This window comes from Ptychodera flava, chromosome 5 (genome assembly GCF_041260155.1).
Source record: "Ptychodera flava strain L36383 chromosome 5, AS_Pfla_20210202, whole genome shotgun sequence".
Taxonomy (NCBI): domain Eukaryota; kingdom Metazoa; phylum Hemichordata; class Enteropneusta; family Ptychoderidae; genus Ptychodera; species Ptychodera flava.
The window spans coordinates 30210718-30237613 of NC_091932.1; the positions used below are offsets into that span (position 1 = coordinate 30210718).

General features: G+C 37.0%; 1 protein-coding gene across 1 annotated transcript in view; it reads right to left on the reverse strand.

Moving 5' to 3' along the window:
• The window catches only part of LOC139133641 (GREB1-like protein), a 63446-nt gene that overhangs the window by 32737 nt on the left and 3813 nt on the right, over positions 1-26896 (reverse strand). Inside the window, exons 2-5 of the mRNA XM_070700391.1 lie at positions 11722-11843; positions 8014-8146; positions 4770-5024; positions 3416-3592 (exon numbers count right to left, since the gene is read on the reverse strand). Of these exons, the coding sequence (XP_070556492.1) occupies positions 3416-3592; positions 4770-5024; positions 8014-8146; positions 11722-11843 (687 nt within the window). The remainder of the gene's footprint in view (positions 1-3415; positions 3593-4769; positions 5025-8013; positions 8147-11721; positions 11844-26896) is intronic.

The window sequence follows — 26896 nt, forward strand, 5'->3', positions numbered from 1 at the left end:
TATTTACTGATGTGTGAAATTCAAAGTGGCCGCCATCCCTGCTTTAACTCTCTGGGGAAAAAGAACTCTTTGATTCTCATAAAAATATGACGGTGATAACTTTACTTATTCAAAAACAGCTTCAAAATGAGCACCCAAACGGTAGGCCAAAACAGAATTGTAAAATTTGAGTCGAAATATCTGTCCCCTGATGCATTCTACCTAAAAAGGGCATTCATTACTTCACACAACAAACATAATACACACACACTGTGACAGACATGAGCATAACATGCACAGTCAACGTCCATGCAAAAACAACAGTACTATTTTTTATTGATTCCACACTTTCATACAAACCTTCTTTGGTTTCATACAGTTTAGAGTAAATAGTGTTCTCAATTTCAAATTTTGATACAATCACAAAGCATGTCAACGATGCTCTACCTGTCTGGTAATTAACGAACATATTTGCTCCATCTAGAGGTCTGATTTTGCAGTAGAATATTAGGAAACAATAGGATTTTACCATTATTCGGCAATAAGGTAATACAGCATTAACCCTTTTCCCATAATGGTTTGGCCTAAGCCCATTGTTGTCAATAACAATTGTGGACCTGTTCACAGGGAATCGGGGTGAACAGGTTAATAACCCTCTGAAAATCACCGGCAAAATCTATTCTTCAACAAGTCATCGTTGATGACACAGTCCCCGCTTGTCCATTTTGTTATAATCTTTGGTGTCTGGGTAGCTGTGGAATGACATTGATGCAACGGGTGCATCAGGCCTGTGACTTGCATAATAAAGTAATCTGAGGAACGTTCAATAAAAGACTCATCTCTGCCGGTGTTGACCACTAAAGGAACTTTTGATTACATCACACATAACGATGCCCTCTAGTGTCATGACAGCACATACTATACACATGGTTTGGTGGAATTTTCGAAATGGTATGGGATCGGGTATGTTGTTGTAATCAGCCATTTTGGATCATATAATGAAACAAATTAATGTGCACAAGAATGCAGCCATATCACATTTAAACAAAATCAGTCCATTGAAGGACAGTGACCTATGTTTATAAAATTGAAATCAAATGGCTGTCTATTGACCATATGGATCGTAGCACAAAATTAGTAGACATGCATAAGTATGCCATAGTACTTTATCTTTGTACCAAGTCTAAACAACATTGGATAAGGAATATTTGCATATGATTAAGCCTCAAAGACATGAAAAAATCCAAAAATGACAATCTGGCAGCCATATTGGAACATGTCACGAAGTAAATTGACATGTATACATGTATGTGTGCCTAGTGCTTGATCTTTGTGCCAAGTTTGGACAAAATGGGTTTAATGACCTTTGAATTATGCTTCAAAGACATGCAAAATTCCAACAAAATGGCAGTTCTGCAGCCATATTGGATCCCATCGCAAGGTTAATTGATACATGCATATGTATGCCATAGTGCTTTGCCTTTGTGCCAAGTTTGAACAAAATCAGTTCAAGGATGTTTGAGTTATGGTTCAGAGACATGAGCAAATCGCAAAAAAATGGACGCCTGTCAGCCATATTGGATCATATCATGAAATAAAGTAGCGTTCATATGAAGGGCATAATGTTTTGCTTTTGTGCCAAATTTGAACAGAATCGGTTCAAGGATGTCTGAGTTATGGTCCAAAGACATGAAAAATCGCAACAAAATGGCTGCCTCACGCCCATATTGGATCGTATCGCAAAATAATTTTACATGCACATGAAGGCCATAGTGTTATGCCTTTGTTCCAAGTTTTAACAAAATCTGTTCAAGGATGTCTGAGTTATGATCCAAAACATGAAAGATCCCAACAAAATGGCCGCCTCACGCCCATATTGGATCGTATCGCAATATAATTTGACAAGCATATGTAGGCCATAGTGTTATGCCTTTGTGCAAAGTTTGAACAGAATCGGTTCAAGGATATTTGAGTTATGGTTCAAAGACATGAAAAAATCGCAAACAAAATGGCCGCCTCGCGGCCATGTTGGATCGTATCGCAAAATAATTTGACATGCACATGTAGGCCATAGTGTTATGCCTTTGTGCCAAGGTTGAACAGAATATGTTCAAGGATGTCTGAGTTATGGTCCAAAGACATGAAAAATCGCAACAAAATGGCCGCCTCGCGCCCATATTGGATCGTATCGTGATATAATTTAAGATGGATATAAAAGCCATAGTGTTATGCCTTTGTGCCAAGTTTGAACAGAATCTGTCCAAGGATGTTTGAGTTATGGTCCAAAGACATGAAAAATCGCAACAAAATGGCCGCCTTGCGGCCATATTGGATCGTATCACAAAATAAATCGACGTGCATCTGTAGGTCATAGTGCTATGCCTTTGTGCCGAGTTTGAACGAAATTGGTTCAGCAGTGTCTGAGAAACTGTTGATGACGGACGGACGGACGGACGGACGGACGCACTGACGGGACCCAATCTATAAGTCCCCGCCGGACTTCGTCCGCGGGGACTAAAAATCACCAGCAAAATCAATTCTTCAAACTACCAGTATCCTATTGTTAGCAGTTCAAGCAGTGATTCTTCCAGAACTGCCTGAATACACTGTATTGTTAGTAACGTGTGTCTTTTCTGTAGTTCAGTTCAACATTGCTAAAATATCACCCCTTTCATAGGGAAAAGAGAAGAATTAGATGGCTTCAAACACCATATATTGGCTACGCTCCAGAATTAGGAAACACCTGTTCCCTATGGAACGAGACAGGCTGAATAAAACGATTAATTTCACCGAGTTAGATTAGAGAGGTTTACTGGATGGAGCCTACTGCTGCCTGCCGTCACTAACTCAGAAAACAAATACACAACAGCACCTTGTTTCTGAATTTTATCTGTAACCAGGTTTTTCTCATATGTTTGTGTCATTGACTTCTGTGTGAATATTGAATATGAGTGTTTACAAGCTGTGTGCAGTAGTCATGACAATGGTGCCAAGTAAAATTATCATTTTGTTATATAGTACCGTATTTGAAGAACATAATACAAAAATTTCACAAACTTTGACTCAGGCACAGTAGAGTTAAATTTTTTTTGAATGTTGAAAACAGGAGAAAACAGAAGCAAGGAACTCAGGTGATTTGCATAAATTACTCTTTTTTTCTCATGCAACTTACAATTGCTTGTTATGCTAAACGGCGAACCTAACTAATATTTTAATCTTGGATTGACAAATTAATGAAATTGTATGATTCTTTAAAAAAAGTGATTTTGATCAAAATACGTGGTCCTACGTGCAATGCCATCTTAAAACTTGCAAACATATGCATACTTTTGCATTTTGTAACCCTTTGGTGATATGTCGCAATCAAACTTTTGTAACATTCACATGGCTCTAACTCATGGATATGGAGGTTAAACTGTTTCATATCAGAACTTACCAAGTAATGCTAGGTTTGTGTTTGGATCTGGCAAGAATCGTTTGTCAACAGCTGCAATGAGGATGTTCTCAGGGAGATAGGGTGATTTGGTTCCAACCAAGACATAGCCTTCTTGGACATCAATCTGTTTGTCACTGAGTTCTGTGAGGCGGATGTCCGCGCCCTTCTGACAGAAACCTATGATGGAATACAGAAATTAATCACACATCTCTGTATGATGTATCAAGGACATACCGTATTTATTAGTGAATTTCAATGGTTCTGTGCCAGTCTGTACTTACTGTTTTCCGTGAAATGTGTACAAAAGTAGTGAGTATCTGAGTATCTGACCTAACAAAACACTGAGTAACTTTCGCAAACTGTAACAGAAAATGACCAGAACTTATATTGTAATATTGGTTAACTGTCTAAATCTGTTTTATCTATTATCTCTGGGACATAATTCATTAACGGTTTGCCTCAAATGGTTGACTGTTGTCATCTACTGTTTTTAAATTATTGTATACAAGAAGTAGCTGTGATCTGATATAGACATCTTAAGGTAGTTCACACTTCAAAATGTAAGACAAACTTTTGCTGAAAGTTTCCTCATGATAAAACTCAGGGGTCGCCATACAAAGTTCAGAACTAGAAAAAGAAATTACATAACATTTACCAATATTTGAAATTCAGAATGGCTGACATAGCTGTGTTAAATCTATGGGGAAAAATGAAATGTTCGATTTTCAAAAAACTAAGACAGAGAAAATTTGTCTTACTCCAAGAGTTTTAAAATAAGCCTGCAAAAATTGGGGGGCCCATTCTACCTTAAAGGGACAGTAAAGACATTTGAGATGCGTCATATATATTGACTTTAACGGTAATAGTTTTATTCTAAACAGCAAAATATTTTCTCCTCCTTCCTCTCCCAAAAGTACAGTGATATACAGAGGACTGGCCCTGCCAACACCATGTATTGTGTGTACAATGTGCAATGTTATTGTTGACACATGAATGCTTGCCTGTAGTATAAAATATTCAGTTGTAAATAAAAATACTTGAAAATACACACATTCACACTGTATTGACAGGTTGAACACTGGGAATTTCAACATTTTGGGAGCACAAGAAGAAAGTATATCTTCCGAGCAGAAATAAAATGTTACAAAATATGAGAAAGGTTTGGGCAAATATTAATGCTAATCGAGGGTAACCTTAGGTTGGCCTTTATGTCCAAAAATAGTTTTATGTAGACTTCCTTTATATCTGTATGAATACATAATTAGATTTATGAATACATAATTAGATTTAGATGATTGAAGGCAAGTAACCACGGCACTTCAGAGAGACAACTCTCAATCATGAACCAACATACCCACTTCCTGACAACCTTGTGTCGGTACTGTTGTATGCATTCCGTGCGGGAACTGCATGACGGGTGGACCGGGAAAAGGCCCCGGAAAGACTGGTACATCCGTCGTTGGTGGCTGCTGCTGTTGTGGGTGGGGTGGTTGTGCCAAGACTGCCGTCACTTGCGGTGGGTGAGACGTGTGGGGTGATGATAGTACAACAGGTGTCTGGCGGACCATGCCGCCATCTGCAGTAGTTAGTCTGTCCACTGGTTTAACATCTGTGCCACAGAAGAAAACAGCCAAAAAAACGATTATTAACGGCCCAGTATCTGCAACTTTTGATGATTGTTTCCACTTTCTTGTTCTACTCCACAAAGTATGTTGAGATACACAGTATTCAGCTTGTCAACTCTGCTTGTACATGTGTAGACTGCATTGTTATTGTTGACAAGTGAATTTTGGTCTGGACTAGAACTAAAATATAAACAATAAAGTGCATTTTACATGTACAGATGCTATGTTTATAAGCTAAATAGTAGGTGAATATTGGGGAATAGAAGAAGAACTTGCAACTGACATACATACAAAACAAAAATAGTTAAAAAACCATCAAGTTTATAGGTCTTTAAGAACCCACTGTCAGAGTACTCAAAATCACTAAACGCCGATTACGATAGTACATGCCCCAGCATTAAAAGTTGTAAAAAGTTTGCTCGTACTTTCCGTACAGACACATTAAACTAGTCCCCTTGGAAATCTGAAAAAAAAACCAGGGGTTACCGTGCAAAATTTTGTACTACAGAAACAAATTACCTGATATATACCGACACTTCAAATTCGAAATTCGAAATTCCTAACCCTTTGAGCGTCAAAGTCAATTTTTGTTGCCTCAGTAAAATATCATGCAGACCATTTTTTTTCTACAGATCTAGATAATTTTACAGATTTTTCCAAAAATTTTGATCAAAAACTGGAGCTAATCAAACATTATGTACATTTGCTTCAACGTTACCAAAAACATTACAGAAAAATGCATAAGAATTGGTGAAATGTTGCACTAAGATTTTAGGGGGAATATATACAACACTCAAAGTGTCAATTCTATCAGGGAAAATAAAATTTTCGATTTTCATAAAAATAATCTTATGAAAACTTTTTTTTATGTTATATTTTGTAATTTTTTATTGGGTGTGCATGAACTATTTACATTAAATCCATTGATTTTTTCCCTGTACAATAAATAAATGGAAGTATAAATAAAGTATAAATAAGGTATAAAGTTAACATATAAAAGACATTTTGCAGGTTTATATAAATACTGTAATCCTACGAAAGTAGTGTAATTCTACGAAAACTTTATTCACACCATGAGCTTTAAAATAAACCCCCTTAAGTGGTTGACTGACAAAAGAATTGTAAAAGTTTGAGAGTCCGAATACCTCTCTCAAGGCGAATTCTACATTAATTTGTGGAAATCCAAATATATTAATTTATATTAGAAATAAATGTGAATGACAATGTTTGAGGCAGTGAACCCTCTACTTATGACTTGTCTGAACTTCGTCCGTCAATTTACGAATTTCTGGGAATTTCATTTTTGTGCAAGCCAGTACTTGATGTGTTAACCCTTTTACTGCCATGGTTTGGCCCAAACCCAATGTTATCAATGGTGATTGTGGACCTGTTTACAGGGACTTGGGGATGAACAGGTTAAGTAAACTGTCTTGCAAAAAGCAACATTCTTGACTCAATGATGCATCAATTTAGCACAGAGGGAACGTTGATTTTTAGTCAGTATATCATCAATTTATAATTTTTTTTCAGATTTCACCTGATCGGAATTTAGAGCACAGCATATGTGGACAATCTCACAAGAGGATTTTCATCTCTTGTTAAGTCTTCAGTCTTTGATATTTGATACCAGTTGGCTGCAAGCCCAGTAGAGCATGTTGACTTTTTTAATGTTTGACTTATCTGCTAAAAAATTGTACACGATATATCATTTGTCCTGCTTTTCTTGCAAACTTAAGTCACACTGAATCTCATAAATTCTCTATGCATTACAGGTCTATCAGGAAAGGTCCATCAGTATCACACATCTGTTTATTTTACTTAGTACTGTCCAATATCGTATATAACTTTTTTGTTTGTTTTTTTTAATCAGTCCATCATCCAACAGGCATCAGCCCAATTACAGGATGAGGTATGCATAACCAACTAACCCCCAGTTTTTTTTAACAGTCCATCACCCAACGGGCGTTAGCCCAATTACAGGATAAGATACCCATATTCATAACCCACTAACCCCAAACTAAAGGAGTGAAGTTCCTTGCTCAAGGGCACAACACCATACTAGAGTCCCAAACTCACCATCCTCTGACAGCGAGTTCATTCCTTTGGACCTACCAGGTCTTGAACTCACCATCCTCTGATAGTGAGTCTGTTACCCTTACCACTGGTCCAAGGTGCCTCCCTAACTGTATCAGCTCAAATGCACATCAAACCACTACCATCAAACGGTGAGCTTTGCCTGAAGTTTTGACTTACAACTGTTCTTACATTTTTATTCTGATCAAAGGAAAGGTCTTCAACAACCTCTTTTTCTTTCACATCAAAATTTGTGTAAACTTAAAGCCCCACTAGCTGTATCTTTAAGCATTATTTTCATATTATATACAAGTTTGTGAGAATGTACTAATTTAGGTGTGTGTATTCACTTATTATTAACTACCCGCTGGGACTGTATATTCAATTTTGAACAAGATAAAGATTACAGTTTTGTTAAATGTTTGCCCAAACTTTAAATCACAGCTTCAGGTGGAAAAGCAGAAACCATGGATACTGTGCATATCTGCACTGATATCTTCACATGAACTGCACAGAGTAGTCCAATGTAATACATAGGGGTGAATGTTGTCAACTGTGACATTGTACATGTATGTTCTGTTTCCTTTGTAAGATTAATAATTTTTGAAAATCGTGGGAAATCAAACTGACCATTAAAATTTGAATTTACTTGTCAAATGTTTCACAAAGGAATGGTTTCCTTATGCAGTAAAAGCCCATATCCCTTCAGAGAAAACTACAAGAGAATAGGAAGATATTTTGATGTCAACAAATTTCATGAGCTACAGCTAGTGGGGCTTTAAGACATTTGCACACTTGGATATTGTAAAATGCCAGTAAGATACGCCTGTTACACTGGATGTATTAACAGTGATACAAACTGGCCCCTGTCTTAGAAGAGAGAACATTTTCATATCCAACCTTTTTCTAGATACAGCTGTGAAAATACTGGTTGCGGTGCTGCATTGTGGGATCGCAGTGAGTGTTCAATTGATGTGTGCAGTGCCGCCTCAAACCGCGATGACTTCAGCTGACCCTGTGAATTTCCCATTCTCTGTAGGAAAAGAGAAGAAAATGTTGATGACAAAACAAAGAAGCCAAGGATCGATAAAAATATTTGACTTTCAAGATGACAAAGAAACAGGATGCAATTAGTTGTAAATTAAGGTAGTATGCGCTTCGAAAGTGAAAGACTTAAAACTTTTGCCCAAACTCTCCACAAGGAAACTTTCAACCATTCTCTTAACAAATCAAGAATAAAAATCTGGGGTCAACGTTCAAATTTTGGCACCAGAAAAACAAATTACCTAATATTTACTGATATTTGAATTTCAAAATGGCCATCATCCCATTACTAACTCTATGGAAAAAAATAAAATTTTCAATTTTAGAAAAACTAAGTTGGTAAAAATTTTTCTTACGCCAAGAGCTTTCAAATTAGCCCCCATAAGTGGTAGATCAGCAAAGAATTGCAAAAGTTTGAGAGTTGAAATATCTGTCCCCGAGCGCATTGTACCTTAAATCAGTAATTTTAGGCCGCTTGCAAATGCATCATGCAACCAAATTGAGAATAGAATTCAAAGAGTCTTGCCAATGACACTTTGCTGACAGATGTTCACGGTATTGAAGTACAGTACAAAGCACCTGACATGAGTATCTGTACACATGTATGTATGTCACCGACTCTGAGAAATGCACCAACTGTGATACACATTTACATCCTGAATACACAACCCCTTTACATCACTGACCTTTTCACCACCACGTTTTGGCCAAAATTCATCATTATCGATGGTGATTGTGGACATTTGCGGGCAATTGTGAGAGTAAACAGGTAAATACAGGACTACCAATCTAGCAGTGGCAGTTTTCCTAGCAATATTGACATACACAGAATTGCTGAACTGCAGCAACGTATTGGACTACGTCACTGTGAAACCTGAGAAAGCCACATTCATCGTCCCAAATATTCACAGTCATTTAGAACTACTGTTTTGAAATATTGACAGATGAAAATAATTTGACATCTGGTACTGAACAGAACTAGGCATTCTATTGGCTGGTTCATGTTATTATCGTCAAACAACACCACGGAATTCTCAGCTACACCTGCGGTGAAATTTGACCAGTGAACTAATAATCTACAAAGCTCTGATCGATATCTAGTAGGGAAGCAGTATTTAGTTGTATTCACAAATGAAATTTCATATTATGATCATGTATCTTGACCGGATAGGGAATAGTTAGTCAAATACACATGAACAAACCAGGATATAATGTATACATTAGCATCTGGTAACATAAATCACCCCAGCGCTCATGTGAAATAATATTTTGCTCGTAATTGACAGATAAGGACTTTGGAGGGACTGTGTCTCATCAGGCTTATTGCTTTGTAGTACCATGTCCATTTGGATAGGTAACTATTCAGAAAATGTCAATCAATATGAGGTGGCAAGGACTGTTTGATTTCAGAATAGATCACAGAATGCTGGAAAGAAAACGCCAACACCATCAAGTTTCTTATTTACAGTTCTGGTACACAGTGTCAAGCATGTACTTGTTGAATTTATGCAGTAACAACATTGATCCATTTCATTAAAATGTAATATAAAATTCTATGCTCGTAAAATTGATTTCCTTTTACAAAGGATGAGGAGCTGTACACACGCTCTTATTTCCTCATCTACAAAACACAAATTTTAATTTCCTTATCTGCAAAATCAAAACTTAATTTATGATCGAAAACGGAATAGTATATACTGCAGATAAGATGTCCTCCATCTGCGATTCAATGGCCCAAAGGTCTCACTGACATTAAGATTCAAGAGCTGAAAGTTAAAAATAGATAGCCTGACACTAATATGCGTTGCTACTCATAAAATTTCAAACATACACATCCAACAATATGTGTATCAATCACAAGCAGGTGAAAGGTCACCTGGGTCATACAAGGGGCACAGTACTTAAGGCCTTATCAAGGGCAATTCAGGGTCAGACAATGGGCACCGAGGTTATGTCAACTGGCACCAAGGTCACATGAAGGTCGCATCAAGGTCGTACCAGAGTCGCATGTCAGGGTCTGGTCAAGGGTGTTAGATATCACAGCAAAATGGCACGGCTGGTATTCAACTTGCGCAGTTCTGTATTGAAGTTCATATCACAGATAGTACTGGCCAGAAGAAGATTTAGTTGCTTATAAATCTAGCTTTCTTCAGAGTAAAATATTTGTCACGAAATAAATAGATGAATTAATTGACTACTTAATCAATCTGATTAATCTATGAGCTGATTTGTAAATAAAGTCTAAGTAACCATTATTGGTCAGATAGAATGCTACATTGTTTGGAAGGATTGGCCTCCAACGATAAACCATGTCCTTTGAAAATAAATTTCATACAAGATAAATCCATGATGGTGGTCCCCTGATATTGCTGGAAGACGACCACCAGAAAATGTTCTGGTGTTGATGCTGTTCTTCCTATTGTTTGATATTTTCAGGCATGCGGGTACTCGTACGAAAAATATCACAAAGGACTCATACTGGGACAAAGTCTCTTTGTGAGATTTTCCAAGGGTAATGGGGACTTCACGATATTTTGACATTTGTCCTTTTGTACTGTAGAGATTCGATGCTATGGGACCCTGTGAAACAATTTCTCGTCATTCAGAAATATCTCATACAATTCCTATTTTGATATTGTTGTAAAGGATGTATCGTTCTGACGTTCTTCAACTATCAGCCTATTTCCAAGTGTCAATGTTCAACATTGCCATCTAGACAAAACAATACGACAGAATCAACATTTGGGAATGAAAGGTTTTAAATCTTCTGCAAGCAGTTTTTAAAAGTATGGGGGAGGAGGCTTGTTCACAAAAGACAACATACACTCTTTTGCATCATCACACCAAGTAATTAACTCTTTGAGGGAAAAGTTAATTTTTGTCACCTTTATAAATCTTACCCAGTAATTTTCTTTTTAGATTTTTGCCAAAATTTTGATATAACTGTAGCCAATGAAATGTGATATCCGTTTGGTCCAAAATTATCACAGAAATTACAGAAAAATTCATAAAAGTTGGTAAAATGTTGCACTAGGATTTTGGTGGGGAAAAATTACAGCACTCAAAGGGTTAACAACTTCAAGAAATTAGATTTTAGCAATCTTCAAAGTCCAACAAAATCTTCCTGCTTCATGATCAACATCCTTGGAAAGGACATCATAACGCTGAACAAGTACAAGGTACAGCAGGAAAAAAATACGAAATAATCATTTTCAAATATAAAAAGCTGTCAGATACCACGAAATCTGAGAAAACCAAACCCCAGCTTCTGAAATCAATGTCACTGCTGTACATGACATTGGATGAATTCACAACCCTGCAGAATAATAGTCTTTTAAAAGTCCATTTGACAAAATCTCTTTTCTCCACCCTCCCTGCAACTGGTGTTTGGTTTTGTCAGACTTCACACTATCTGAAGCTGAGATGATGGTGAGAACTTACCGCTTTGAAGTGTTTTTTTTGAAATCACAGTAACAAAGAACTAGAGGGGAGTAAGGGATCAGGGACTCATGCTTGACTACACTAGCGTTTTCTAGAGACACGGTTTTTTTTTTAGTCACTCACTCTGTGCACGGATGCTGATGGTTGTAGTGGTGGAGGTGGTGGTGGTGGTGGTTGCAGAGATGGCGGATGTGGCGCAGGGGCTGCAAAGCTGTAACTTGTCCAGTGCAAGGCCATCCAATTATCTAGAAAGGCAAAAAAAAAAATTCATATTAAGCTAAATCATCTGCTGCAGTTTTCAATTATGTAGGAGTGCATGTGTATGCATACAAGCATACCTACATACACAATTTTGTGCACATATACTGGCATCCCGGTATAACATGTATGTTCAAATACTGAACAGATTTTTAGATAAATTTCTTGGAATTTCATATTTCATAGTTTTTCCATCTGCTGGTATTGTAATGAAACGCAGAGACTGCCGAGACAAATTTTCATATCACTGATGAAATGCAGTTTGCATGTCTACTTTGGTGTAACAAGGTTGTGCATCATGACCAGAGAATATAGTGCATTTCCATAATATACAATGTAATCAATGACAGGGTTCTCCACATGGGGATGCTGAAGGGTGGGCCACCCCTCAGTTTTGGAGCAATCTATTCATATGTTAATAAATGTACAAAAGAATATATTTTCACAACAAACAAATATGCACATTGTTAAGAAGATTGCTCATCCCTCTGGGTTTCAAAGCTGTAGAGAAAGCTGAGTAGGCAAAAGCGATCCATGGCATGTCAATGATTGGAGGAAATCAATGAAACGCAAATATAGTCCAATCAGTGATAACAGTGAATCAGTGTGTATCAATGACTACAAGAAATCAATGAGACAGAAATACAGTCCAATAAGCGATAACAGAGAATTGGTGTGTATCAATAACTACAAGAAATCAATGAGACAGAAATACAGTCAAATCAGCGATAATAGAGAATTGGTGTGTATAAATGACTAGAAGAAATCATTGAGACAGAAATACAGTCCGATCAGTGATAACAGAGAATTGGTGTGTATCAATGACTAGAAGAAATCAATGAGACAGAAATAGAGTCCGATCAGTGATAACAGAGAATCCGTGTGTATCAATGACTAGAAGAAATCAATGAGACAGAAATACTGTCCGATCAGTGATAACAGTGAATCAGTGTGTATCAATGACTAGAAGAAATCAATGAGACAGAAATACAGTCCAATCAGTGATAACAGAGAATTGGTGTGTATCAATGACTACAAGAAATCAATGAGACAGAAATAAGTCCGATCAGTGATAACAGAGAATTGGTGTGTATCAGTGACTGGAAGTAAATGAAACAGATATACAGTCAAATCAGGGATAACAGAGAATTGGTGTGTATCAATGACTAGAAGAAATCAATGAGACAGAAATACAGTCCAATCAGTGATAACAGAGAATTTGTGTATCAGTGACTGGAAGTAAATGAAACAGAAATACAGTCAAATCAGGGATAACAGAGAATCAATGTATGTTATTAACAGGGCTGGATTAGTATTACAGTGGCATACTGTACCACGACAAAAGGTGACACTACCAGATACATGATTACAAAAGTATAGTGGATGTTGATAGTAAAAGAGGTGTGATGATAATAACAGCAATTACTACAGAGACAAGGTGTTACAGTCAGTGGCAACAAACACTGACTTGTATTTTGATAACAAGAACTGGTAAACAACCTTACAAATCACCACAGTGGCAAAACATAGGTAATGGCAGCAGGAAAAGTGCAAGTCACAACCCAAGTGGTGACTGGTATATGCCAAACCGATGACCTGATCCGGCGAGGTAAAGAGCCTAAATACATTTCAATGACCATAAATCGACAATGTGGTGATGAAATAGCCTTTACAAAATATCCTGCAAGAATTCTATAAGAGAAAGTCAGTCATGAAATCAACTGGGAATCTCACAAAATTTTCTTGAATTAGATAGTAATTTTCAGCATGGTCCAGTGTGCATTCTATAGTCAAAGAGAGTCCCTTGAAACGGTTTGACGTAACATTGCAAGTATAATCCAATATATAGAATTCCTATAGGATACTTTTGTAATTGAAATTAAAAAGATAGTGAAATACACATCAATACATCATGCAGCCTATGTACAAAATTACAACCTGTACTCCGTTATCTACGGAAACTTGTACAACGGATAAAATATGACACCAAGTAGTGAACGTAGAGAGGTTTAGACTGGATAAAATATGATACCAAGCAGTGAACACGGAGAGGTTCTTTTGCACATGAAGTCTGTTGTGACGCAGGAGAGATCTGTTTGATCGGGTTACACATACACTTTCACCATCTGCGCATCATACGTGCAAACCCATATGAACGTCAATGCACATCTACATCTAAACCTCTTGCATGATGCATGGATTGGCCTGTCAGCTTTCATAACTGAGTGCACACGTTTTGTGTAAAACGCGGCTGCACTTCCTGAAGGCAATCTCAAATCCTCAAACGAAGTGCTCACTTTTCGTCCCCAGTGGCTATGACACACCCACTCTTTTCAAACAAAAGTGGGTCAGTGCTTGTTAGATCTTCTGACGTCACCAGTGAATAACTCCCCACCCACACCATGACTGTCTATAATCACCATACTGACCTTAAACTCAACCTCTTCAAATCACTGAATACAAAAAGACAGTGCTCTTGGAACCCTTACATCTTAAATAGTTGAATTTGTGACATTAATTTTTTTCAATGAGCATACACTGTGAACACACAGAATTATTGCAGTATGAATTCATTTGAACGTTTTAAGTTATGTAAATAACTTGTATTTTATGTTCAAATTGTACATGTTACATTATTATTAGACTACATGTATTTAAGCTCAATACATTATTGAGCCAAAGGCTCTTCCCACACAGCGTTGAGATGCAACAAAAATATATATTTAATATGTGCATAAAAATAAATAGCAAGGACAGATGAAAACATAAATACATAAAAGACAACATGTAACAAACAGCAAAATCAAAAAAGCCAAAACAAATGGCTTCAAAACTAGATTTTGCCGTAAAGATGAGAGTTAAATATCATTTTAAAAGATTCATTATAAGTGGGATTGATTCTCTGTGACCAGATGCAAATTGATCCGGACAAAGCAGATCACAGTATTAAAGATTACACTATGTCACATATACCTCTGTAACAATAAAGCTCCATACAGATGCAACTTTTGATATATTTTCCAGTATTTTTGTTGTGTTTGTTGAATACAATTTCTCGCCTATTTCAAATGTTTCGTTGAACTGCCTAGTGCTCAAATTTACACCACAGCCTGTGCATATGTACCAGCCCTGTACACAAATCTACTGTTCCACAAAGATGACGGGATTGTTCCATCCTAGAACTAGAAGACCAATCACCACAAACTCAAGCAAGGCCTCATTCGATTTCATTTTTTTCAAGTAACAAAAGATTCCTGATGATTCTCACTTGTATCATAATGACATGGACAAGAGTTGCAATGCAACACACTGAATGGTGCTTTTCCATCAACTACTCAATCATGGGACAATTGACCTCATGACCTTTCATGTAAATCTATAGCGATTTGCAGAAGTGTAGATTCCTGTATGTTTTTGTTGAGGACTAAATTGAAGTCAAGAATTTGTTGTCAACAAAAATATTATTATTCATCAAGTAAAACGAATTCCATTTGAAAGGCTAATACTTTACAACAAAGTACATGTATCAGTACTGCAGAAACAACTTAACTAAAGTAACATTTACCGATATTTGGAATTTAAAATGGCCGCCACCCCTGTTTACACTAAAGGGAAAAAATAAAAACTTTTTTCTTCAAAAAGCTAAGACAATGAAAATTGTTCGTATTTCAAAAGCTTTTTAGCCAAAACAAGCGTTAGACCTGAAGAGTACTGCAAAAATTTAAAAGTCAGAATATCTGTCCCCAAGGCGCATTCTACCTTAACGGAAGGAAAGGAAATTACGACTTATCACAAATGATGGCTGATGAATTTATTTATTTGTTTGTACTATGTGAACTGATACCACCATTTATGCTGGTATCTGTAACTGCAGCTATCTAGCTTTACCCGTAATGCAGAGATCATAACGTGGCAGTGATGCTCGAATGGCTCCGACATATGGGACCATGGACAATTAAACCACGCGCATAGCAAACCAGACTTAGTGTTCATTGGGAGATGGGTTACTTCTATTTCCACTATAAAGCTTATTTGCACCATATGTCACGCTTATGCCATGGAAACAATGTACTCAGTTACTGCCCAGATTTGTTCTGAAATTGTTGTTGTGAAAACACTCATCAGAAGTTTATAAACTTGAAACAACGTATTTCAGTAATTTATCATGTTTATTTGTGGGTGGGGATGTTCAATTCATAATTTTGTCATTGGATTTTAACAAAAATCCTTTCACAAGTCGAATGAGCAGTTTTATGGTTTTAATGAAATAACAATGATATGAGAGCGACAGTTATCTACAACCTTGCCATAGTTTCAGTACTCTAACACGAACACCTGGTGGATGTTGTGCTCTGATTTTTTCATTAAAACCATAAAACTGCTCATTTCACTGTGAAGGGAATCCAGCCGACAAAAAATTACAACACTTGCATTCCCAGGACTCATTCAGGTGGATTCACATCATGTCCACAGCGCCAGTATCCAGGAGACAGCACCAGTTGCCACAATGGAGCTTCATGAATATGGATGAAGTAAACTCACACGGCATTCCTAGCCAATAAGGGACAAATCTGGTGACAAACTTCACAGAGATGCAAGTAACATAGTTTATCCCAGCTGAAGTTCTTTCACTGTGAAATGAGCAGTTTCATGGTTTTAACAAGATCTCAGCAAGAAGCTAAACACAAGCGTTGGTATACCAAAACTATGGAAAGGTTCTCGACAACTATCACCCTGGTATCAGTGAGCAGGTACATGTATACAAAGGGAAACTGGGCAGATTTGTCGCGCTCTGACAAAATTTCATGTTTTTACCAAACACGAATAATACACATATTGTGAGTCCATATTCAGTTGACATTTTCATCACAATTTGAACAAAGCAGAAACGAACAATATCCCTGGAGACCTAAATATCAAAAGAAGAGGACCTTCAGTTTATTTGTGAAAGATGTATTAAAATGACTTTTATACCCGTACTCAAAGATTTTACCATTTTGTGAATCACAGGTTGCTACTGTGAATATCTCAGGCAAGTGTTGAAAGAAACAAAACAACTTTTTCAGCTACCAGGAAACAAACTCTGCACATGCTAAAACAGAAATGAACGATGAATTATTCAACTACTACTGGTACATTTGGTAAACCAATATATTACATGCATCTTACTACACTGTGAGTGGATGTCTCTGAGAAACTGGCCTTGTTTTGCTCCACTTGAGAACACACTCATCAATTTTTTGTGGCTTTTAGCACACGCACACATGCTTCAAGTTTCGTTCTGGTGTCACTGCATGCACCACTGAATGCATGCAGTTGATAAAATGTGCCCTGTGATATTAAAAAGAGAAATCCCACATGTTAATCTGGAAAGTTTGGTCCATCTGACACCACTGATCTTTGTTAAAATAAAAAACCAGACTCTCGTTCTTAATAACATAAAAAGGTGGAACCAGATGGCACCATGGGTTTTTCCTTTTGTACGCAATAATTATCATATGATTGAACCTTTAGTGGATTAGAGTATTTTTGACTGATATCTCCCTTTTTTTTCACTTGGGTAATATTTTGATGGATTATATTATTGGAAGCTACATGTACATGAAACTTTGAGAACAAGAAAGTGTCTGGCATGAAAGCTTATATCTTCCTGTTGCTCAGGTTGCTCTCTGAGTCTAAATATATTATTGGTAATTATTCAAATAAGTAGACTGATAGTAGTTATTGTAAATGATAAAATAGCATCAATGACACATCACTCACATTTGGTTAGATATGACAGGCCGAAGTGAGTGTACATACAATATTTATAGGAATAGCTTCTTTGGGCCATGGCTTGTAATATTCACTGTCAAGTGCATTTGAACACATTTAGATGCACCGTCCATCAAATACCAAGGCAAAGTATGTAACGGTCGGCAACTGTTGACATGGACACACACATATACACCATGCAGCCTGGTACATCAAAATTAGTGATACAGTCTACCACAATAAAATAATGATGCCCTCTTGTAATATTGTATTACATGGAATCAATGTATACAATATTTGGGAACTCAAGCTGTAATTGTCTATCTCAGGATCATTCCATTTGCAGTTATTTTCAGTATAGTAGGGATGTCTGAAGCCAGGAATATAGCAGCCTGAATATTTTTATTTTGTTTGCCACACAACAACCATTTGTTTACAGCTCATTGGTAATTTTAAGTGTAAGGGTGAGGCAAATTGAGATGTTGCAGGTAAAGATCAAGCAATTCTAAAATAAAAAATAATCCCCCATGGGCGTTTATGTAGGTGGGCCTTTTATCAGAAAACTAAATGGCAAGTCAGCTTAAAGGAATCTGCATACCACGTTTGAACCAAATCTGGTCTGTGGTTACAGAACTGTAGCAATTTGCAGGATTTTGCCTTTGTTTACCTCATTTGCATATTTTTTACACTTACATGTTCATTTGAGCAAATTCGCATCTCCACCCCGGGTGCACTTGTACACTAAATCATAAGATAGTATGCTGCGGTTTTGAGTTTTTGATGTGGATGGACATACATACATACATACATACATACATACGTGTACATACAGACATACTTAAATGTAATTGCCACTGACTTACCATTCAGTAAATTTTCCATTGGATTTGAACTCACAAAGCACTGCCCCCAGTCACCTAGCGAAGACATCTATAAGCTCACTTGGTATATATACATATACCAAATTTGAGCTAATAAAATCTCCAATTGGCTGCTATACTTTTGATGCAGTGTCCTGAACATGTGTAGTTAGTTTGCTCTGTAAAACACTGTTTTCTGTCCAACTCCTGTAAAAATCATGCTTCTTGCCATGTACTCTACTTGTCAATACTGTAAAAAACACTGAAAACAGGTACTGCCTCAGGCGCCTGGATATCCCAGATTATTGTTGTCAGCTGAATTTAGTTCACACTAGAGTTAAATCTATTGATGATATTAAATATTAAAAGATGAAAAGGATCAGTAGCTGTAGCATTTGGTGATTTTGTTCACAATTTCTGTTTTGCATGCCAATATCGAGTTCTTGTACTACTCCTCAAAGCATGTTAAACTACCAGCTATTGAGCTTGTCAATACAGCGATGTCTTTGATACTATAGGTCAACTGGGGAAACTTCGATTCAAATCTGACAATACTGACTCTGATGAAGTTAAAAACCACCACTCTTGATTCAATGTAACTGTCTCTTACTTGCAAAAATACACATTACGTTATTTGTAAATCTCTTCGTCAAAGCACTAATCCTGCAAAATTCTACATCTTTGTGGGTAAAATTTTCAGTTAATTTTCAAACAGTCCACAATCCAGCTTACAGGGGCATTTATGTCATAAGTCAATGAAAATACATTCTTAACCCTTCCACTACAATGGTTTGGCCCAAAGCCAGTGGGATCAGCAGTGAATATGGACCTGTTCACAGTGATCTGGGGTAATCAGGTTAAAACTGGCCATGAGCTCACTGGTGTATAACCTGATTCCAGTGTTTTGACTGTCAATAGCCACTTGCGCCATCTTGGCCTTTTTCACTTCATTTAAAGTAGTTGCCCGACAGAGTGAGACTAGATGCCACAGGCACCTCATGCCATCTACAGTAACACTCAGTCATCTGCAAATCCACCACACACAGCACTTACTCACAACATATGGATACCGGTATATATGACTGGCTATAACTATGAAACGTAAATAGCCAGGACGGACTGTCCACACCAGAGGTTTGCAATTTATAGCGGTGGTCAGCCAATCTTTCCTGAAGATCTCATAAATTATTACATAATTTTCTTATCAGGATGTGATCTCTCAAACCACACAAATAATAAACAAAATCTTCAGTGAGTTCAATGGACACAAACAGTTTGTTAAAACTAAAGAGGTTTGACCAGGAGACCTCTAGCTATTGATGTACTCTAGCCTTAGTCTAACAGGCGATTTATGCACGATGCTGTGTTTGTCCACTTATCCGATCTTCACTCCAACCAGGTAACTTTGTGTTTTTGCTACAGCCAGTAATCGTACTGGGTTACCCTATTAAAGAATATCAATACCAATGTATAACAGAAGACAACAGAAACACTACCAGGGTTGCCACAGCATTTATACAGCATCTTCCCGAACCTTGGCAAAAACTGTGAACTTAAACCTATTACCTAATCTAACTTAAGGTAGCATGCGCCTCGAAAGTGAAAGACTTGAACTTTTGCTAAAACTTTCCTGAATGAAACTTTCAACCATTCTCTTACCAAATCAATAAATCGAGGTCACCGTGCAAAGTTTGGAACTAGCAAAACAAATTACAAAACCCTTTGCGATATTTGAAATTCAAAATGGCGGGAGAAAACTTAAACTTTGGATTTTCGAAAACTAAGACTGTAAAAGTTTTTCTTCCCCCAAGAACTTTAAATGAGCCCTAAAAAGTGGTAGATCACAAAAGAATTGTAGAAATTTGAGAGTCTGACTATCTGTCCCTGAGGCTGGTTCTACCTTAAATCTGTTAAATGACAGAAGTCTCTGATTGAGTGTGCCCTGCCTATACTACAGTGTTCTACGGCCAACTGACACTGAAGACGCTATGTCATAGCAATACAAACAAAACACATGGATACACATGTGTTGCTTACATCAAAAACAAGGCTTGCCTTGGTCAAATGCAACTTGGGGACAAATATTCAGACTACAATTTTTTTCTGGCCTACCACTTGTGGGTGCTCATTTTAAAGCTTTTGGAGTAGAGTTAAGACAGGGATGGCGGCCATTTTGAATTGCATATATCGGAACCTATCAGGTACATGTAATTTTCTGCCAAGCTTTGCATGGTGACCCCTGATTTTTGTTCTTGATTTGGTAAAAGAATTTCATAGAGGAAAATTTGAGCATAGTTTGTCTTTCACTTCTGAGGTACATACTACCTTAAACAGTCTTCCTTATAGCAAAGCTTAAATATCTGTTTATTGTGTTCATTCTGACTTGTATTTACAATCTTATATTATCAAATAAGATCGACTTGATCAACAAAATCAAACAGAATTAAACATTTTATAGTACAAGTATGTATACCAATAAAACTCTCAATACCACAGAGTTACAAATGTTTCTCAACATTCATGTTTACCGGAATTATGAGTGGAATACTGAATTGTTTTTTGTTTTGTTGTATTTCTCTCACCAGCTGGTGCTTGTGTTTTTTCTGATAGGCTGACATTTGTGAGAGTACAAAATATCACACCGACATTTTTTAGACGAGTTGTAAAGCATCACACAAGCGGTTGACTCGTGCGACGCCAAAGAAAAGTTCAAAGGTCTCAGTCGCTGGTACTTTACACTGAAAAGGTCATGTGGGTCGTATGCCAACAAGAGGCCTGACCCAGTACAAGTTGTCCATATAGCTAAGAAGATTGAATGATGTCAAAACTGTTTTCCATGTTACATACCATCTGACCTTTTTTGTTATTCGACTTGTTTTACATAAAATGTTGTAGAAAATCACACACTTTGTGAACATATCATATTTGGAAACCATTACAGCTATTGCCTATGTAAAAAACAGTGTCATGTTACTCAATCATGGCATTCATAAATGTACCTGTCTATGTCTCTGCGAAAGCTATACCTGGACAGCATTTCATCACTACAGCTGGCATATCAGCATAACTCACATCTCCAAAGGTTCTGCAAATCTACAGACTAGAGTACATTTTTTTACACAAAATAGAACTGATTTCTGAGCCACTAGGGCAGTTCGAGGCTGCATGTTTATGTACTAAATATAGCTGCACGCAACATCTGACACTACTGTGAGAAATTTGGACAAATTTTATCAGTATTGAATGCGTGACTGTAGTTGCAGCTTGAAGTCTATTTAGCTGATAATAAATCTATTCTGGTGTCAATTGTGACAGCAGCAGTCGCCTGTGACATTACTTTCAACGTTTTTGCATGCATAATTTCAAAACATTCAAATCTAAATTTGTAGACAAATATTTATTTTTGCATATTAATGAGAGAACACAGACATAATTTGCGAACAGGGCTATTTAACCTTAGTAAACATTTCATGATTCACAATACCAGTACAACTTATAGAGGGCAACATAACAGTTCTAAAAATTACTGGCATTTTTTTCCAGGAAAAGGAGCACTTTGAAAGGCCATAACTACCACTTAAAGTTAATCAAGCAATACAATAATAACGAAAGTCCGCACACTGGAAAAACAGTCTACAAACAACCAAAAGGACTGCTTATTTGTATAGAAGTTGTGATATACTGTATACACCAATGACAGACACCATCTGCCCTTTCGATATGTCTAAAAATACATGAATTACTGATGTTTGGACATAAGGATAGGAGAAGAACTTCCAGCAGAAGGTACTAGCCTGTGGAATAAATTAATCCCACTAATAGTGTGTGGGAGTAATTTACTGCAATAAAGATACCCATATGGAATGTGATTATCATATAGGAAGAGATCAAATTTCTCATTTAAAATGACTTTGTTGGTGTTGATTTGATTTAATTTCAATTTCAAAGGAGTAACAGGTATTTTACATCAAGTTAAGGAATACTTTCAGTTCAATCCTATGATTATTTACAGTGAAGGGCAGGGATGTGCTGCAATTGATGGCAGGAACGCCGACAGATTTTTTCAGTATTGTATCTCTGTAATGTCTTGCTCTTTGCATCAAGATTTTTTCAACTGATATGGTGTTTCATTGGGGCTGATGTCTTTTAAGAGTAATGCTAGCAACTGTGTGGCCAAGAGAGATGTGGCAGTTGGTTCGTGTACTTACAGTAGTAATGCACCTCGGAAATGAAAGACTTCTGCTCAAACTTTCCTCAAGCAAACTTTCAACCATTGTCTTTCGAAATCAAGAATAGAAATCTGGGGTCAGCATGCAAATTTTGGTACTAGAGAAACAAATTACTCAATATTTACCGATATTTGAAATTCAAAATGGCCATCAATTCCTGTGTTATCTCTATGGGGACAAAATAAAATTCCTTATTTTCACAAAACAAAGCCAGTGAAAACCTCATTTACTCCAACACCTTCGAAATGAGCCCCCACAGGTGGTGGGCCAAAAGAATACTGTAATAGTTTGTAAGTAGGAATATCTATCCCCGAGGCGTGTTCTACCATCTTACTCAGGCCTAACATCCAACATGTATAACTGCAAAGGAGCCAAACTTAAACAAGATAGCATTTTATTTTTCTGTAACAATGGCAGTTATCAGGCACTTTTTCCTTGATCTTGAGTGAATCCAAAAATAAACTGCTCTCCACTTTTCAAGCCCTGTGATGGATTTAGCGTGCATGAGCACCGGAGTATGTCATGACAAAGTGCCATTTTCCATTGTTAATACACATCCATACTGTATGTGGGTCAGTATGTTTTAAATCCCATATTCCTACTGTCTCTGTCACCGAGTCTGTGCAAAGGGACTTTGCAGATCTCACCTCATACATGGAGTTGTTCCAGGAAGACATCAACTGCCATTTTATGCACCTTCTAGACAGTTTAGAATGCTATCTTTATTATAAGTTCAATGTTGCATACGGTACAACAACAAACTTTCATTCCCAGGAGTGCAGTGTAACAAGATGACATTACTGTACCGGTAGTAAACACCTATTGCCTGGTCATGAGGGCTATAGCGCCCGTCTATTACCCAGAGGGGCCGTGTGTTACCAGAAACACATCGCTATTCCCCGAGGCCGTAGGCCGAGGGGTATAGCGATGTGTTTCTGGTAACACACGGCCACGAGGGGTAATAGACGAGCGCTATAGCCCGAATAAAGACCAGGCTATAGGTGTTTTATAACACACCACATGCTCATGTTGTATTGTTATATAGTTTTTAATGTGTTTTGATATTTCGCACCGCAACAATCCATTGTGACAAGTTTAGCGATGTACAGCGGTTTCAGTTGTACGTGGTACTACTTTCTTTCAAAAATATTCGAAGCATACCTAGCGACATCCTTAGTTGCACTTTAATATTTTCCGTCGATGAGCTGTTCAAGTTCCTACGCTGTTGGAATGTTGGAAAATGTTGGAAAATCTGCTTTAGAGAATGTGTCGTCACCTATCCCGGACGCACATAACGTTCCAGTCACCCGCCATTGTTGCAAAGCTGCAGACGACACTCTGCCCATGACGGTCATGTGACCGGGCACTTTTCCAAATTTGGTCAGAACTATTTCCCTAGGGAAATAGCTTTTCAAAAAACACCCTCTGACGTCACTTTTTTCGATCGAGTGGGGACTAGACGTATCTATTTTCTCGTCACGTGACGTATTCTGGCGAATCGCGACAAGGAATGAGCATGTGGCGTGTTATAATATGTACTATAAATAATTTAGAAATTAGACCTCCATCATCTTTTAAAATAATAATGCGAGCTAATTTATGATAGATTTTTCATACAGTACTGCCTGTCGGTTTTTCAATATATACCTATAGCTTCTTCTCCTGTTGACTCCTAAAATAGTAAATAAATAAGTAAACAAGTCATCGTTGATGACACAGTCCCCACTTGTTAATGGGTGCTTTGATTACAGGTCCTCAGAGAGGATAGAGTCCTCTTCATTAGGTCTGTGATAAAAATACTTTTGAATAAATTCGCTTGATACATGTCTGAGTTGTAGTTCAGGAGATGAAAAAATCGTAATAAAATGGCCACATGGTGGCCATATTGGATCGAATCACAAAAAAAATCAATGTGCATATGTATGACATAGGTCAATGTCCTTGTACCAAGTTTGAATAAAATTGGTTGAGATATGCCTGAGTTATGGCTCTGTACATGAAAAAATCGTAACAAAATGGCCGCATGGCGGCCATATTGGATCGTATCACAAAACAAATTGATGTGTATAGCTATGACATTGGTCAATGTCCTTGTACCAACTTTGAATAAAATCTGTAGAAACATGCCTGAGTTATGACTCTGTACATGAAAAAATCGTAATAAAATGGCCGCCTGCTGGTGGCCATATTGGATCGTATCACAAAACAAATCAATGTGCATATGTATGACATAGGTCAATGTCCTTGTACCAATTTTGAATGAAATTGGTTGAGATATGCCTGAGTTATGGCTCTGTACATGAAAAAATCGTAACAAAATGGCCGCACGGCGGCCATATTGGATCGTATCACAAAAAGAATCGACGTGCATATCTATGACACTGGTCAATGTCCTTGTACCAACTTTGAATAAAATCAGTTGAAACATGCCTGAATTATGGCTCTGTACATGAAAAAATAGTGACAATGTCACTGGTCGCTCCCATATAGTTATCAAAACAAGCTAAAATCAAGCTAAAAGATTTTTTTATCACAAATAGAAACAATTCCCCCAATAAAATAAAATTATACAAATTTCACCAGAATTTGATCAAATCTTACTGACGTCACCCGTAAAAACCTCTACACTAAGTTTCAACTCAATCGGACGTGTGGTTTCAGAGTTAAAAAAAATTTTTGATCAAAAATGAAAAAAATAGCCAAAAAATGCAAATATGCAAATTTCACCACGATTTGCCCAGATTTGAGAAAGGTCACTCCTATGCACTTCCATACACCAAGTTTCAAATCAATCAGACTTGTGGTTTAGAGAAGAAGATTTTTTGACCAAAAATGGGAGAAAATTACAAAAAAATTCATGAAAAATAGCAAGTCCAAGATACTGACCCAAGATGTGCACAATCATTTCAGGTCAGCCCAAAGTACTTACATGCTAATTTTTCATCTAATCTGCTCAGTGGCTATTGAGATTTTCAATAAAATGTAAACTTGTAAACATATATACATATGGCTATGGGAGCTAACAAACGACCCAATGGTCGACAGAGCTCTGCTGTGCTATGAAGAGAGCAACGTTTTGTGACATATGTATTGATGAAGAAGGTTGAGATCTTTGATAGCTCATTTCAGGATGGCCTGACCTAAAATGGCAAATTAGCTGCAAAAATACAAAATTGATGATTTCATCATAATTATGTATAAAATGTATACCAAATATCAAAGCTATCACATGAGTAACTTTTGAGAAACAAATATTTTGACCAAAAACGGCAAAAACTGACCCAAAAATACAAAAATTGAAGATTTCATCAAATTTCACTATATCACACTAAGAGAACCCCCAGGAACCTGTTAAACCAAATATCAAAGGCATCAGACAAGTAGTTTTTGAGAAACACATTTTTTGACCAAAAATGGCAAAAATTGCACCAAAAATACAAAATTGCAGATTTCATCATATATTCTGTATATCATATTTAGTTTATCTGTAGGAACCTGTATACCAAATATCAAAGCTGTCAGACGAGCGGTTTTGATGAAATAAATTTTTGACCAAAAATGACAAAAAAATTCCTTAAAAATACAGATTTGCTTATTTCATCACAATTTGAACAAATCCAAGTTGGGCTATCCCTAGGGACCTGTATACCAAATATCAAAGCTGTCAGACGAGCGGTTTTGATGAAATAAATTTTTGACCAAAATGACAAAAAAATTCCTTAAAAATACAGATTGGCTTATTTCATTACAATTTGAACAAATCCAAGTTGGGCTATCCCTAGGGATCTGTATACCAAATATCAAAGCTGTCAGACGAGCGGTTTTGATGAAATAAATTTTTGACCAAAAATGACAAAAAAATTCCTTAAAAATACAGATTTGCTTATTTCATCACAATTTGAACAAATCCAAGTTGGGCTATCCCTAGGGACCTGTATACCAAATATCAAAGCTGTCTGACCAGCGGTTATGAAGAAGGAGATTTTTTACCAAAAACGCCTTTTTTGGCACTAATTTGCATATTTTTCGCAATGACAGCTTCATTTGAACAAAATCTCATCTACAGCCCATCATCCATGTACACACCAAATATCAAGATGAAATGTGCAGCGGTTTTGGAGTTTTTGATGTTGACGGACAGACATACAGACATACAGACATACAGACATACAGACATACAGACATACAGACATACAG